The sequence below is a fragment of the Pseudopodoces humilis genome, chromosome 3, assembly GCF_049639895.1.
Source record: "Pseudopodoces humilis isolate 2021_Gansu_Grassland_sample_001 chromosome 3, ASM4963989v1, whole genome shotgun sequence".
NCBI classification, from domain to species: domain Eukaryota; kingdom Metazoa; phylum Chordata; class Aves; order Passeriformes; family Paridae; genus Pseudopodoces; species Pseudopodoces humilis.
Window position 1 is genome coordinate 110,509,154 of NC_142202.1, and position 15,202 is coordinate 110,524,355.

The 15,202-nt window shown below is 42.2% G+C and overlaps 1 protein-coding gene across 8 annotated transcripts in view; it reads right to left on the reverse strand.

The window, feature by feature from the left end:
• Positions 1-15,202, reverse strand: part of PKHD1 (PKHD1 ciliary IPT domain containing fibrocystin/polyductin) — a 234,539-nt gene that overhangs the window by 123,899 nt on the left and 95,438 nt on the right. For all 8 annotated transcript variants that reach the window (XM_088053430.1, XM_088053431.1, XM_088053432.1 and 5 more), the window contains 5 exons: positions 7,095-7,302; positions 5,774-5,919; positions 3,811-4,005; positions 2,896-3,021; positions 186-319 (listed from right to left, as the gene is read on the reverse strand). In XM_088053430.1, coding sequence (XP_087909556.1) covers positions 186-319; positions 2,896-3,021; positions 3,811-4,005; positions 5,774-5,919; positions 7,095-7,302 — 809 coding nt within the window. The remainder of the gene's footprint in view (positions 1-185; positions 320-2,895; positions 3,022-3,810; positions 4,006-5,773; positions 5,920-7,094; positions 7,303-15,202) is intronic.

Genomic DNA, 15,202 nt, shown 5'->3' on the forward strand with positions numbered 1-15,202 from the left:
TACCCAGGAACATAATTTATTTTGTAATATGCACTTGTTTCAATATCCCATCACAAGCATAGGTTCTGACAGCTCAGCCAAGAAACAAATACTGTGTTTTTGTTTCCCAGATAAATGAAGCTCTGTGTCTTTCTGATACCTTTGATTAGAAAGGAAATGTTATGTCTTATACCAGAACTTCTTACCCTGATGTGGCTGGCAGGAGCCCTGATGTAGATCCCTGCTGGTGACAGTGTTTCAATATTGGATAAACCATCACTTACAGAAAGTCCAATCACTATGTTGTTACTGATTTTGTTCTCCTCTTCTAGCCCCTCACCTTTAAAAGAAAACAATATGAAGGTAAAAAAAAAAAAAAAAAAAAAAAAAAGATAAAAATGTAAAAAAGTAAGAGGAAGAAAAAAAGAAAAATAAACCTAAATATACATATAGCTGGAAACCTTCTATTATCATGATTCTCATTTCAATATACACAAGTCCAGGTGTTATATTCACATATACTTCCCTGTATGAGGTATTATATGTGACTACACCACATATATGTTCTGGACTGCAAGCTTATGGTGAAAATAAATAAAATGTGTATTATAAAGCCGGTTTGCAGTTGGGAAAATAGATTCAGAGTGGTTCAGAGTGGGAAAGAGGCTCACTTATGCACACACAGGCATGCTCCTGGCAGTATTAGAATTCAAAGTCTTCTTTATCTCCTCTCTCTGTTTAGTGCCCTACTTACATGGAAGAAAATTTCTAAACATGCTGAAAAATACCTGGTGCACCTCTGCACAAAAGTGGGGGTTTCACCCCTAAGCAATGGAGTAGGAGAAGAGAAAGGGAAAAAATCAATCAGCCAATTGATCAGACAACACAAGACTCTTGGGGGGCCCCAGATCTAGTTACAGTATAGAAGTAGGAAGAAAAAAACAAAATAAATCTTTTTTATGATCATAAAGAAATGGGGGCCACCCCATGGCAAGGAGTGGACATTCCCACACAAAGCAAGTCCAGATAAGGAGACATTGATAGGACAAGTGGAAACGGCCTCAGGTTGCTCTGGGGGAGGTTTAGGTTGGATATTAGTAAAGATTTCTTCACCTAAAGGGTGGTCAGGCATTGGAACAGGCTGCCCAGGGAAGTGGTGGAGTCGCCATCCCTGGAAGTGTTTGCAGCCATGGAGACACGGCACCTGGGGCGTGGTTCAGTGGTGGGATGGGCAGGCCCAGTTTAACGGGTGAACTTCCAGAACAAGGGACACCCTGGAGGTCTTTTCTAACCTCAGTGACTCCATGACTCTATGATCAGCACTGCTGCTCTTTTGGAAGCAGAATACAAAGTGGAATCTTGTGTGGAATGTATGCATAGGCCACTCTCTCTGGCCTATTTAGGAGCAAATCACATCCATTTAATTTTCTCTATCCAACAGAAGTCATTATGTTCAAATACACCTGCTCAAGTTCTATTCATAATACAGATCCCTTCCCAAATCACTACTATCCCAAATAGAAGCCACTTCACAAGAAAAGCCACGCCGTTGGTTTTTGGGACTGCAATAAATACTTTTAGCCTTTTCTAAGTCTTTTGAGGGAACCAGCTTTCTCAATTTTTTCCAGTCTGTATGTACTACAAGCAATGCTACTGCCAGAGCATGAACAGGATCCTAAAGAAGTCCTTTTGACAGCTGTACAGGATTTTGAGGTTTTGGCTTTCAAACTTAGACCTCGTGTGTCAATAATTTTAAGCCCAGAATGACATTTTGTGATGGTCTTTCAAACCCTCTGAAAATAAGGATTTTAGGTGAAATCACTGAGAGAATCCAATTCCAGAGCTGCAAAGAGACAGCTATAATAAATATTCCTTCACAGGCAACAAAATTATACATAAATGAATCCATCAGACCCTCTGGAGCTGCCGACAGTGAAGCCATTAAAAGCATCTTGAGGATAAGGTGCATTCAGGCTGAAACTTCAGCTCAGCTCAGAGTTTTAATTCAGACGTAGATCCCAACATGAGTGAGTCAAGGAATGCCAGCAGCTTGGAGGTCCTGCTCTGCTTCCCCATGGCTGCAAGGGCTCTGTACATCAGCTTGGGCCAGTCCTGCATCTCTCTGAGCCAGCTCTCCTCATCAGCAAGGTGTGTATATCACATTGGGTTTATAAACTTCCCCATTTAAATCATGATATATCACTCCTCATTATGTTTATACACAGCACCAGCACAGGGACTCGATGTGTGTGGGGAACTGCAGGATCAGAACTGAAAGCTTTCTTTTTTTCCCCTCTGTTTATCTCATAATTGGTCATTTTTATCCCATCTCTTATGGAAAACAAAAATCGAGCTATATCTTTAGGTATTCAGGCAACATGAGATCCCAGCAGAAGATGCTTCAAGTCAGTCTCCTGATGGTTAGTTAGGAGAAATATTTTGTTGTTTAACAGTTTTGTTGCTCCAAGCTCCGATTTATTTAAGTGCTAAATCCTCTGGTTATCTTTTAACATATGCTTTCATTCCATTATCTGTGACATCAAATGACTGAAGTTAAAGGTAATATGCTCCTAAATGCTTCACTGAGCTGTGGTCTTAAATATTGCATAATGACACTTCTCCAAAGACAGATGAATCAATCCCCTAAAAATAAATCTATTACTTTTTCATGGAAAAATAATTGATCCCAGTCAAGTGAAGACTGACCTGAAGGAAGAGAGCGGGTCAAATGGAAGCAGCTGTTAGGAGCTTTCATTCATTTCATTTCAGACACCAGAAATTGCAGAAGATGTGATTAAAGTTCTCAGAGTGCAGTTAATGATCTGCCATTCTTTCCTCCAAAGGCATTTTCATGCAAATGGGAACCAGCACAAGCTGCTGTTGCATGCAGTGTAGATATTTGCCTGCTTCACTTACCCAGGAGAATCCCATGGCCTGAAATGTTGTAGAAAACATTGCTGTCCACACTGAGGTTGGAGATCCCAGTCAGATGGAGGCCTTGGCCAAAGGAGTCCAGAACACAGCAACCGTGGATGTAAGAGTCTGGAAAGAAGTGAGTGGTGGGAGCAAAAATCACCCTGAAGATTGAGGGCAGATATTTTGTACCCCTTCTCTAGGCAGGCATGGTGACCTTCCTGTCATCCAGATCCTGGCCAGTGCTGCCATCTGCCCCCAGGATGTTCTGACCCTCACTCAGTGATGAAGATGGCACAGGAAATAATTGTCCCTGTCCATGGCAGAAGGGTTGCACCTTGATGATCTTTTAGGTCCCTTCCGAACCAAACCATTCTATGATTCTGTGAGAGGTGCAAATATAGCTTATCTGGAAGGGAAAATCCATCCAGCACCCTTGAAACACTTTCTGAGCCCACCTAACTTGCCTCTACCACCACCAGTCTTTGGAGCCCTCACTGCTACTTCCACAGAGATTAATTTGGCACTTAACAGTGACAAATTCAGAAGAACTTAATATGTTCCTTAACCTCTGGGTGATAAAATTAAATGTTGGCCCCTGCAACTAGCCAGCCCTGAACCATTTTTGGGCTCCCTCATAGTGTATGAGTGCATTCATTTCCAGAGCTACTCTCTTCTACATCAAAAGAGCAGCGTAGCATAAAAAAAAAATATTATTTTAGGAGGAAGAAGAAATACAAAGGAAGTGAAGCAGGTGAAACCACTCTGTCACTTGGAAATGGACTAGAGATGAGGGTTTGTTTTTTTTCACATTTAGCAATCCATTTTGTCAAGTGACTCAAGAGCCTAGCAGGTTCTGAGGGTGCCTGGCCCAGCTTTGGGCAGGAGAAGGTGGGTGTCTCCAGTGCAGACACTCACCTGCCATCCAGGTGTTGCCAGTGACAGTCAGGGCGCTGCGGTGGGGTCGGAACACTTGGCCCACGTGGCGGAACTGGACCCCCTCCAGCTGGAGCCGACTCGCCTGTCCCTGGAAGGCCTCCACAACCACGACGGCTCCCAGGTCCCGAGAGCCCAGCTGCCTCTCACTTCTCTTGTACAAACACCCAGAGCCACCTAGGACAGGACCCAGTCAGAGCTCTGAGTGGCATCCTCCCCATGGGGTGGGGTGTGCAGAGGGAGATCAGCCCCGCTGACCCAGAGACTCCACCTCCAGCCAGGATCTGAAACATGGGCCCAAAGGCAACGCAGGCAAATATTTTTGATGCTCCCTCAAAATACTGTCATGGTTCTCTCCCTAAAAATCTGGACATTTTGGAGGGAAATGTATCAAAACAAGCAGAAAGCTGTAGTTTTATGTCCTGGACAGGTCCTTGGAGTTAATTGTAGATAATTGTATAATTGTATGCATAAGGAAGAGGGATTTGAAATTGATTTCACTTAGGTGGGGTTCTGGAAAAGGAGATTGGGCATGAATGTACAGAATTAAACTGAAAAGAAGCATTTTGCTGTTTCTTTAAAACTCTGCTCTCCTGAATCTCCCTGCAGATGGATGGAGAGCTGTTACTACTTACAGTTTTGAGACAAAAATAGAGATTAGAGAGAAATTCTTCCTTGTGAGGAAGTGGGGACACCCTGGCACAGGCTGCCCAGAGAAGCTGTGGCTGCCCCTGGATCCCTGGAAGTGTCCAAAGCCAGGCTGGATGGGGCTTGGGATAGTGGAAGGTGTCCCTGCCCAGGGCAGGAGGGTGGAATTAAATGAGCTTTAACTTCCCTTCGAACCCAACCATTCTTGGATTCCATGCTATGACAAAAAATTAAATCATAGGGCTGGGTAAAATTCCTGAAAGACCTTTCCACTGGTGTGAGAGATTCAGACTATGAATGTGTTACTTGGGCTTGTTCAGTGGAAGAGCAGAGGGGATCTCAAATTCCAGCACTGCCTGCCCATGCCCAGTAATACTCATTTTTCTTTTAAAGAAGGTAAATTAACCACAAAAAACCACTGCTCACTCCTCTTCTGGTGACTCCTCTGAGAAATCCTCCTATCCTTTAACGCAAATAAAAACCTCAAATGGTTAGTGTGTCTCAGAGCCTGTATTTATGAGTTCCACACCAAATGGACCATAAATCCATGAGTAATATAAGCAGTTGGCTGCTGGATATCAAATGAAGTCTTGTGTCACAGTCTGAAAGCCCAAGGCATTTTTTTTTAAAGGAAACCTTACACCTGGGTAGCCAGATAACTTAACTCTCCTCACATTATAATCACTGCGTCTGATTCTGCTTCCTGAAGAGATGGTGTAAATCAGGAATCCACCTGTCAAACTCCATGGCATTTCATACAGGTGAAACTAAAGGAGAGCTGATGTATTTAACATTTTTTCACCAGTGATACACTATGCATCACCTGTTATTTTTTCCTTGGCAACCCTAAACACTAAACAACGTCTCAATATTTTACACTAAAGGGTACAAACAGCATTGAGCTGTTTTGTTTTTCCTTCTTCTTAAAGTGACTAAATAGTAAACACAATTAAAAATTTAATATATTATGTACACTGAAACATGTTTTCAGAAGATACTTTCTTTTCTACACCCTTAGGCTCAGGCAAAACTAAAGGGTCTTTCCCAAGATGGCTTGAAACAACAGTGTGAAAATAATACATCTGAGATATTACAATGAAGTGCAGTTCAACTCCCAAGACTTCACACTTCAATGTCAAACAATGTTTGGAAAGACAAACTCTCTTTCCTGGCATTGGAATGTCTCAAAGTTATCCTGGGAAGAAAGAGTTCCAATACACAGTGATGCTGCCACGATGGGAGTTTAACGGAGCAGTTTTCATCCTCAGTACATTTCTGTGAGTTGAGACCCCCTCACCTGCATTTGCACATTGCCTGAGGTGGGACATCCTCTCCAGTGTGACATTTCCTTGAACAACAACCCTTCTGCTGATCAGTGCCACCACTGCACTTGGAAGCAGACCTCGGCCATTGCCCCATCCTTCTCCAACACTGTGGGGGTACCTAACAAAAGACAAAAATTAGCATCTGCTCCTGCCAGACTGAGAGAATTACATTTATGATTTCTTGTTATTTATGTTTATGACCATAACCTCCCAAATTCAGAGCTGGTTTTAGTCTTTTTCTCAGATGGGACAGTGGCACATCCAGTGCTAGATAGGCTTTTCCATGTCTGATGTTTGCTTTCATCTTTTTGTTTCACAAGCTCTCAAACCTTCCTTAGATTATGTACATAATATTATATTGTGTTGTGTTATTAAGAAAAGGATTTTCATCCAGAGAGTGGTTGGGCACTAGAACAGGTCCCCCGGGGAAGTTGTTACAGCTCCAAGGTTGCCAGAGCTCAAAGAAAGACTTGGACAACACTTCCAGGCACATGGTGAAGATTTTGGAATTTCCCTACGCAGGGCCAAGAACTGGATTCAATGATCCTTGTGGGTCCCTTCCAAATTAGGATGGTCTATGATTCTATGATATCTACAGCAATATATTTCAGCTTTTGAATTTTTTGAATTATCTTCCCAAAACATGTTTGGGTGAACCATCAGGACCTTTTTTCTCAAGCCCAAATTATTTCTGGAAATAATACCCTTAAACTTCCTGGACATTGGAATTGGGTTGCCTCTAGACAGATAATGTGTTTCAACACTGGAGATGATAAGAAGTTGTTTTCAGACAGTTCAAGATCTCCAAGCACAGTAGATGAGGAGGGTATAAGACAGTGAAATTAACACTCACTGGAGATATGGAAGCAGATTTCCATAATGAAAAAATTCACTTTGAGTTATTACTTAAGAAAATCAGTCAAGAAGAGAGGATATTTTTTGACACAAATCATACATTTCCTGTGAAAAAAATGCACTTTCTCAAGAAATTGACTATGCAGGAAATTTCTTTGTCATTCCTATACTGATTCCACTGGACTTTACTGGCCACCAGTGTTTTCTGCTTCAAAGGTTTTCTGAGTTCAAGGGCGTGATACAGAATTTAAACATTCAGGATTGAACATCTACTACCTTTAGGGGAATGAGGAACTGAAATATCACTGGCCACCTCTGTTAAAGGGATTTATATAGTTATTATGTCCCACAGGGAACAGCAAATCCTGACTTTGATCAAATTTTCTCCTTGTTTAGCTCTCTGCTCTATAAAGATCTCCTTGGCTCCTGAAAGGATACCTGAGGGGTGATCTAAGGTGCAGCTCCGTGCTGTTCACAGACTGGATAACAGCCACTTCCTCCTGCTGCTCTGCATCTCCAAGGCCCGAACTTCCCACCAGGATTTCATCACCAGGTTGCCAATCAACAGGTTCCTGGAGCACTAATCGTGTGTCACTAGCGGTAGCTGATGATTGCAAGTGTGTGAAAACTACTTTGGGCATCCAGCCTGAAAAGAACAAGCAAAAAAAGTTGAAAAGCAAGACATTCAACTTAAAACAAACAAACAAACAAAGAGTAGCAGCATGCTCCTGGTTCAAGGCCAGGTTGGACAGTGGAGGTGTCCCTGTCAATCACAGGGGTCAAAATGAGCTGGTTTTTAAGGTTCCTTCCAATAAAAACCTTTCAATAATTCAATGGTTCTACGAAACCTGTGTATAACAAGCCCCAACAATGAAAAATCTTGCTCTGTAACCCTCCTTTCTTCACTTAATGAAGTTTGCTTTAACTTTTGACATTTCCTTATCCCTCTCAGGCTTTGGAACAGATTGGTCCAGTGAGGTCCAACACTGAACGTCATCAAGGGAGAGCGTGTGCATCACACACCCACTTTTAGAATACTTTTCCTTCCCTCCCTTGCAATAGATCATCATTTACCTTTAGCCCACAGCAAGTTACTGTCCTCCCTGGTCACACTGCAGGAAAGTAATAATAGCAGAAATCACTGAGTGTAGAGGTTGCACCAAATAAATCATTTTCAAATTAAGCAAACTTCTCTGTCCATATCCTGTTTCACTTTCTCACTCCTTGTACTCCAGTGTCTTCATTACTTATATTCTAGTGACCCAACTATTTCCTTAATGAAGATGGAAATAAGAAGTAGCACCTCCAAGACAATGAATTCACAGCAGAATCACAGAATAATCAAATCTTTATACTCTTTTATCTTGAAGTACATGTGTGTACATTCTGTGTGTCAATGATGGGTATCTAAACCTGAGATACTTCTGTATTATTAAATTTTCTTAAATCAAACTCAAAATTTCTCCACTTCTAGTTACGACAATCTCCCAGACATCCTTCATTTAAGGTATTTCAGTTCATGTTACAAACGGTTCTGGAAGGAATCCAACAGATCTCCTCCTGTTCAGCTCTGCCCTGGGAGGTATATCTGGAGTGCTGGGTCCAGTTCTGGGCTCCTCAGGACCAGAGAGACCTGGAGCTCCTGGAATGGGTCCAGTGCCCAGTGACAAAGATGATGGAGGGACTGGAGCATCTCCCTGCCCAGGAAAGGCTGAGGAGGCTGGGGCTGTTCAGCCTCGAGGGGAGCCCCAGCTGAGAGGGGCCCTCATCCCTGGGTGTCCCTGTGAGCAGGGAGGGCTCAGAGCAGGGCCCAGGCTCTGCTCCATGGGGATCCAGCAATGGCACCAGAGGAACGGGCAGGGACTGATCCCAGCAAGTTCCACCTGAACAGGAGGCAGAACTTCTTCCAGTGCAGTGACCAAGCACTGAACAGAAAGCAGAGAGGGTGTGGAGTCTCCCTTTCTGAGGATATTCCAGACCTGTCTGGATACAATCCCTGGGCTCTGGGATGGCCCTGCTTGAGCAGGCAGGTTGGACCATGTGTGCTTCCTTACAGCCTGACCCATGCTGGGACTCTGTGGAGCCAATGCAGAAGCTGAAATGCAGTCGGACACACAGGACACTGTAGATGCCAAGGGATCCAGACTGGAATGACCCTGTAGTATCCCCCAGAACATGTGGACCCTGTATCCTTAGCACATACATCACTCACCCCACAGTTCTGCTTCTATAGGGCCGCACTGTTTTCTAATGCAGGCATAGCCAAACCCACCTTCCACCCTTCACAGGCACAGACATCAAAGACCACATCCTCCACACAACTCAAAAACCCCTCTTAATATCATCCTATGTGCATTCTTTTACCAGCAGCACTCTCTTCATCTTTGCTCATTTACCTTCTTCCACTGAGCCATTCTCATGAATTTCTAGGACTGGCATAAAAGCCAACGACTGCCAGCAGCCATCTGCATGTGGAGCACAGCACAATCTCTCTCCAGCTCTGGACATTTTGTTTACAGTGTTGATTTGTGTGCCTGTGCTAATGTGTGTTCTCGTGCATCTGTGTCCAGACGCACAAGTGACCCCTGTGGAGTTCATCTGTCACACACACTCTACAGCAGCACTGCTGGGCAGCAGCTCTTGTCACTAAGGAGTGGGAAACACCATTCTGCATTCAAAACATGCTCCAAAGGAAAAGGCTTTTTTTCAGGCTTTTTTTCAAGCTCTGACTCAAATTTTTTTAAGGAAAATGTTCTCAATTGTTTGTGTGTTTTTTCTTCTAAAAGAATATATTCAAGGCATCCAAGCATTCCTTCATTTCCTTTATTTCCTTTTTCTTGTTTTCAGCTCTTACTGAGTTCAGCTACCTGTCTCCCATTCCACAGTTTGTTGTACCTGATCTAGGTGGGGTGGGATATTTTTCTGCATGTTCAAAATTTACTTCCATTTTCCAATAAGTTCAGTATATTTTTGTTAGGGAAAACCAAACCAACCAACCAAACAAACAAACAGGTCTAGTAGATTCCACTTTCCTAGAATCATAAAATCATTAAAATTTAAAAAAGACCTGTGAAACCATCAGGTCCAACCATTAACTCAGCTCTTCCATGTCTACCACCAAACCATGTCCCTAAGCAACACATTTACCCATTTCCTTTCCTCCCATTTATAATCCCACATAAAACACCTCCAGGTCACAATCTTCTCTATTTCCAGCAGCACAAATAACACACAAGATATGGTCAGTGACACCTTTCTGGTGTCAATGAGGGACCATAACTGAAGCTTCTTTGCCCTAATTTTAATATAATCCTCTTGAAAACAAACTCTAGCTTGGATAAAACATGCAAAGTTCATAAAATAACCTTCAATGCCTGGTTTTGGGCTGTGCAACAGGTAAATAAATTACTTGTTTGAGGGGAAAATGTTTAAAAGACCAACAGCTGTGGTATATTTAAATTATTTCTTCTCCCAAAATGTACTGTGAGGAAAAACACTCCAAATGCTGAAAAATAGATGAATCTGTATAACTCCTCAATTATTGAACTAATTTTTAATAATTAACTAACCACGAGTTGGAAAAAAACCAAAAAACCCACATCTTGAAAACTAAAGCAGAAGTGACTTCATGTCAAAGGTACAGGACAGAACCTTCAGACAAAAAAAGCTGTTTCAGGCAATACAAGAATTGAACACTTTACTAAAACACTTTACTAAATGACTTAACAGAACACCCTTAAATATGGAGCAGAGCAAAATGGTGCAGTCTAGAAATGCAAGGGACTTGAAAATTAATTCCAAATGAATTAATCACAGATCTTAAAATCATGAACATCTTGGCATCAGGACTCTGGTTATGCATTCTGTTAGAAGCCTAATGTGAAGTTGCAGTCTTGTATGGACTCAGTAACATTATTAAGACTGAGACAATTCTGATGTGTACAATGCCACTCTTGAGAAAAAACAACATAAATTTTATTTCTTATGGCTTCCAACACAAAACATTTCATGAATCTATGTGGGATGATATTTCACTTATCTATCTGGTTTCACCCAGTCCTAAGCAGTGTTAGGATACCAACAGCTACAGATGGACTAAAATAAATGGCTTTAAACCATGAGAGGAGCAATTTAGATTGGATGTTAGGAAGAAATTCTCAAGTCAGAGGGTGGGGAGGCCCTGCACAGGTTGCCCAGAGAAGCTGTGGCTTCCCCATCTCTGGAAGTGTCTAAGAACAGGTTGGACAGGGCTTGAAGCAACCTGGGAGAGTGGAAGGTGTCACCTGAGTCACCCCCAGCTCTCTGCCAGGACACCTTGAGGTGCTGATATCTCGGTTATTTTTATTACCAATCCCCCTCTCCAGGGAACAACTTTCCAGAAAATTACTCTCCTTTTAACTGAGACTGATCCATTAAATTCCAGCCTGTCTTCAGCCTTCAACAATCACAGCCTCCCCACTTCTCTTCACTTTCATACATTTCTATTTGGTTACATGAATTCCACCTTAAATCTATGGGAGTCTAAGAGTTTATGTGACAAGATGAAAAGTTCCTTTCATGGAAAACAGGTGTCCCTGACCTGAAAACCAGACTTTTTGGAGTAGATGTTGTTACCTAACTTTAGACACTCTGGGAACCTCCTAACCAAGCCTGACAGCAAGCAGTGTGAGTCACATCCAGAGTCAGGCAGAGATGGAGAACAGGGTTTACTCACAGCACTGTTGGTACAAAAGGAATCTTCTAATGGTATTTAAGAGAACTGATTCCAGTCCTAAGCCTGCCATGGGTCTGTTGGTCTTTCTCCCAAAAGCTGTTCAAATGTTTCTTAAAAACATCCTTATTTGTCATGGGGCAGCAGGCTTTGAACCCTTCTCTGACACTCAGGACCCTGCTGAATCTCATCTTCGCTCCTATTTACCACAAATTAATTAACTGAGTTGTGAACACACAGTTGTTTGTGGTGTTGACAAACTGTAAAGCTCTTTTACCCCTTCTGACTGTTTATTGGCGTTTTAAAGTTGAGGTAATGAGATCCCTTTATTCCACAAAAAGAATTTATGAGAACTGCAGAGCTCAGACACAAAATCTACTTACTGGGAATGTACAAATTACACTGCAGATAATCTGTCAATCTGTTGTAGTTATACTGTAAATCTTTAGTGTAAATGGGAATAAGAGCTTTCAATTTCCAGGAACAAAGTGAAAAGAAAGCTGCTTTCCTACCCTACAAAAAAAAAAAAAAGAAAGGAAAAACAAAACAAAACAAAACACCCTTCCCTGCAAAAACTTTTCAATAAAAGTTAATAACATAATAATATAATTCAATGGATTATAACTGTTTTTATTTTTTTTAAAGAATATAAAAAAACCTCCCACCTATGGTAGGGAGTTGAAACTGGAAGACCCTTAAGGTCTCTTCCAACCCCAACCATTCTGTGACTCTATGATTGTCTCTGGTAATAAAATACAACACACTTTCCTGCAGAATTTCAGGTGTCAGACTATTTTAGAAATATAGTTTCCTCTCCTTTGTCATACTCCCTTATTATTATTCCCTTTTCCTGGCCCACAATGCACTTCCGAACCAAACTTAGCTTGGCCATTCCTAACATTTTCAAATTTCCAAGTGATAACTGGCAGTACAGCCATTGGGAACTGGTGCTTCAGAAAAAAAGATGAGTTTTTTAAAATATGTTTTTGGATCCATGACAAAGATGTTGCTTCAGTTAATAAAACAAACCATAAAAATAATAATGGATAAAATTATTTAAGTTAAAAGGAAGAGAAAATCTTTTCCAGAAATCCTCTTTAGTCAGGATAGCACAGAGATGTGCTGCTACAGCTCTCTGTGGCCAAATGGATCTTCAAGTGACAGATCCTTAATTAAGGACTAGGAAAAATATTTTATGAACCTGGATTTTATAATTTTTTTTGGAAATGTCACAGTTATCTCAGATCTTGCAGTGACTAGTCCAGTCACTGACCATAAAGGGTAGGGAATCAAAAAACAAGACTAAAAGCTGCTTTCTTATCTTTTCAAATGTGTTAAAAAACATTTGCTTGAACTGTGAGCTGTCAACCCTCTGGACTTGAACATTTCCAGCTATTTTTGCTCTCTGTTAATTCCAGTCCTAGGTATATTCCCTAAGCATTTGCATGTTTTAGCTTATTTTGCAGCTAGAGGAGTTTGTTAGGGGTTTTTTTTGTTGTTGTTTTTTTTACCAGCTGCACATCTTAGAAAGACAGGGATATCTCTGCCTGAAGCTGGGAGCTGCCTTCCCACCCCCGTGCAGTCCTGCAGGACTCACTGCTGTGTGTGGGCAGCTCCTGGGGAGATGCAGAGCAGCTTTCCTGCCACCTCCTGCCACAGCCACTGCACTGAGCTCTTCATCCCCGCCCTGAGGTGGAACAGAAGGTCCTTCCTGATTTATAACTGCTCCTAAACCCTTAGGACACCCAAGAGTTTATCATCTCTATGACAAGAAGCTGCAGCAGGACCACACTGGGTATTTTAGGAGGGCTCAAATCCTAGTTTGGAATCAGAGAATGGTTTGGGCTGGAGGGGACTCCTAGAGTGATCTACTCCAGCTCCCCTCCTCCTGTTGAAGGAGCAGGAGCACCAGCAGGATCAGGTTGCTCAGAGCCCCATCCAACCTGATCTCAAATCTTCTCTCAGTGATCAAAAATAAGAATCCTGACCTCATCTGGACAAGAGGACAAACTGAATAATTTGTATTTTCTCCACTAGGAAACATCCTTGAAAGTGACCTAGTCCTGCTGAAAGTTCCTATTCATGAAACTGCAGTTTTCACTTGAAGAATTTCCACCTCAGTATCTCTCAACAGCACCCTGGAGAAAGCAAGGATTATCATGTCCTTTTCCTGGAAGTGTTCCAGGTGAGGTTGGATGGAGCTTGGAGCAACCTGATCTGGTGGAAAATGTCCCTGCCATGTCAGGGTTTTGGAATGAAATGGGTTTAAGGACCCTTCCAACACAAACCATCCTGTGGTTCTAGGATCTTACTGAGGGTGGGAAGGGCTTTGTGATTAAACAGGTCTATAGAAACCCTCATTGTTACCCATTTCTGACAATTTACATTGCAGAAAATATACCTTCCCTGCATGCTGCCCCATAAAAGCACAAATTTCCCTTTAATCAGAGATCCTGGAGTCACTTTGCTAAGTCACATGAGTCCCGAAAACAAGGGGAAAGAAATTCCTGTGATGCCATTGCATAAACCAAAATCCACACTCCACACCTGGGACGAGCTCACAACCAGAGATGCCATGGAGGAAAAGGCCTTTAGACAGAGCCCAGGAGCAAAGAGCTGCAGCCCTGGCAGCCAAGGACAGGGGTCCTGCAGGGAGCTGCAGACTGCTGGGGACACTTTGTGCCATTGCCAGTTCATCTCCAGTGCTGCTGTGGAACGAGACAGGGAGCACCTCCCTGAAGGAGTGGGAATGTGGGCAGCACAACCATTGCCAGGCTAAGATCAGCTTCCTGCATCCCCAAAATATGATGGAAAAGAGAAAAAATGAGGGTGAGCCCAAAGGGAGGGTCCCTGCCTGGCTCAGCCTGCAGCTCTGTGGGAAGCCAGGGCTGGGTGCAGATCTCTCAGTTTGCCAAACTTCACAGAATCACAGAATCACTCAGGTTGGAAAAGACCTTCAAGGTTGAATCCAGCCTGTGACCAATCCCTGCCTTATCAAATAAACAGGAGCACTGAGTGCCATGTCCAGTTGTATCTTGAACACCTCCACCACCTCCCCAGGAAGCCCAAACTTCCCAGCCTTTCTCCTGTTTAGGGTCTAAATTAACCCTGAATTTGCTTCTGGGTGTTCTCTTCCTCCAGCCAACAACCTGGGCTTTGTTGGCACCAGAATTGGAAGTGGCATTTTGATGTTATATTTGTAAGCTTGAAGGAGAAAATTATTTAATATATAATGTGCCTCCATATTTGTAACAACCCACAGACCTGCACCCTGTCAGGAATCACGAGGTAATATATTAGTTATGGTCTATTTATATATTCTATTCTATTCTATTCTATTCTATTCTATTCTATTCTATTCTATTCTATTCCAGTGTATAGTGTATATTGTATTATATTGTATTAATATTTTTACTACCTATAATATATTTATCTTTATTATATAATATATATTAGTATCCATCTCTCTGTCCCCTTTGCAGCATGTTTTTTTTTATTAAGATCAGCACCAACAAATCAACTGATTTAAACTTAAATCAAAGATAGTAGATGCATTTCTGTTAGAAAGAAAAGGGCAAACTGTGAAAGACACAGCAGCCTGCCCTGAACACTGAACACCCAGCTCTTTTTTTTTGTCCCCCATCTGCTAGGTCTTTAAAATCTAATGGTCATCTTATATTTGTGAATAAGAAAGTGAAGGCACAAGTCATTGTACATTAGTTACTCCATGGGAAGTGCCTAAGTGCAGTTTCTTACCCCCGGTGAACACGAGGGGATTCAAGGCAGCTCAGCCTTCTGTTCCAGAGCCATCTGCTTTAATGCATCATGTTAAAGT